This window comes from Temnothorax curvispinosus, unplaced genomic scaffold (genome assembly GCF_003070985.1).
Source record: "Temnothorax curvispinosus isolate PA1 unplaced genomic scaffold, ASM307098v1 QBEX01016976.1, whole genome shotgun sequence".
Taxonomy (NCBI): Eukaryota; Metazoa; Arthropoda; class Insecta; order Hymenoptera; family Formicidae; genus Temnothorax; species Temnothorax curvispinosus.
The window spans coordinates 1-1,303 of NW_020226756.1; the positions used below are offsets into that span (position 1 = coordinate 1).

General features: G+C 55.5%; 1 protein-coding gene across 1 annotated transcript; it reads left to right on the top strand.

Moving 5' to 3' along the window:
- The first annotated feature begins 9 nt into the window (after positions 1–9).
- On the top strand, positions 10–1,297 carry LOC112467163 (protein DVR-1 homolog). Its single transcript, XM_025035645.1, has one exon. The coding sequence runs from the start codon at positions 74–76 to the stop codon at positions 1,127–1,129; it is 1,056 nt and encodes a 351-aa protein (XP_024891413.1). The 5' UTR covers positions 10–73; the 3' UTR covers positions 1,130–1,297.
- Positions 1,298–1,303: the final 6 nt, after the last annotated feature.

The following is a 1,303-nucleotide window of genomic DNA, read 5'->3' on the forward strand; positions in this document are numbered from 1 at the left end:
ATATTGTACTACAGTTTCCCTAATAAAATCCAAGGCTTTTCCGTTTTCGTCTAAAACACATCGAGGCTCTGCCATGCGACCCCCAGAATACTGCTCCAAGGTGCTGTTGTTAGTCGCGGGTGCTTTCTTCGTCTGCTGTTTGTGGAAGACTGGGTCGATCGGTCAGTGGAGCTCCAACATGAGCGCGAAGGCGTTGATCCGACTCGACCTGTTGATCCCGTCGTCGTCGTCGTCGTCATCACCGTCGACGTCGCGCCGATCTCCCTTCAACAGGACCAACATGAGAATTTCGCGCGACGTCGCGCATCGCCGGAAGAACAAGAGCACCCTGTTCATGTACATGCTGCAGCTGTACTACCGGCGCCCGAACGCCGTCGTCCGCGCGATCAAGCCGGTCCGCACTTCCGGCCCGATCAGCGACGCCGGCAGGATCCTGGAGTTCGCGATCCCGTCTGTCGGCGTCGACGAGACGCTGGAGACCGCGGAATTGCTCGGGATAGCCGGTGCGATAATCAGAGTGCGATTTGTCGACGGTCCGTCGACGACGAAGAACATCAGAAACGAGGAGATCCGGAGGGCCAGGAAGGACGGCGCCTGGCGGGCTTTCGACGTCACGTCCGCCGTCGTCGGCAGGAACGATACCGTCCAGCTCTGGGTATACGGCACGTTGACGTATCGTCCTAACGATGACGGTCCGATCCTCCTGCTGAATTACAGCAAGGTCCGGCGTTATCGACGATCCGCGAAGGAGCCGGATGATCCGGATCGTTGGGAGGACGGGCGACGACGACGTCGCAACAACTGTCACCGGCGTTTCATGTACGTGAACTTCTCCGTGATCTCGTACGACAAGTGGGTGCTCGCACCGGACGGTTACGAGGCCTATCAGTGCTCCGGCAGGTGTTCCTTCCCGATGGGCGATCATCTCAGTCCGACCAATCACGCGATCGTGCAGGCGTTGATGCACGGCGCTCTCCAGATCAGCGAGAGTGGCAACAAGCTGGGCAAACCCTGCTGCGTGCCCACCAAACTGGAATCGATGAGTCTGCTCTACGTGAACGACAAACGTACCGTGACCTACGAGTACGACTACGAAGACATGGTCGTCGTCGAGTGCGGTTGCCGCTGATATCAGTGTTAATTGGACCACACGTGGACAGTGGACGAACAATATGTGTCTTTCGCTTTTTTATTAACAGAATTAACGTAGAAACGACCGTACAAAAATGCAGAAAATAAATACAGTTGAACCCAGATAAGTTGAACGATCTTTTCGAAGAAGAGAAGAAGAATACATTGTATC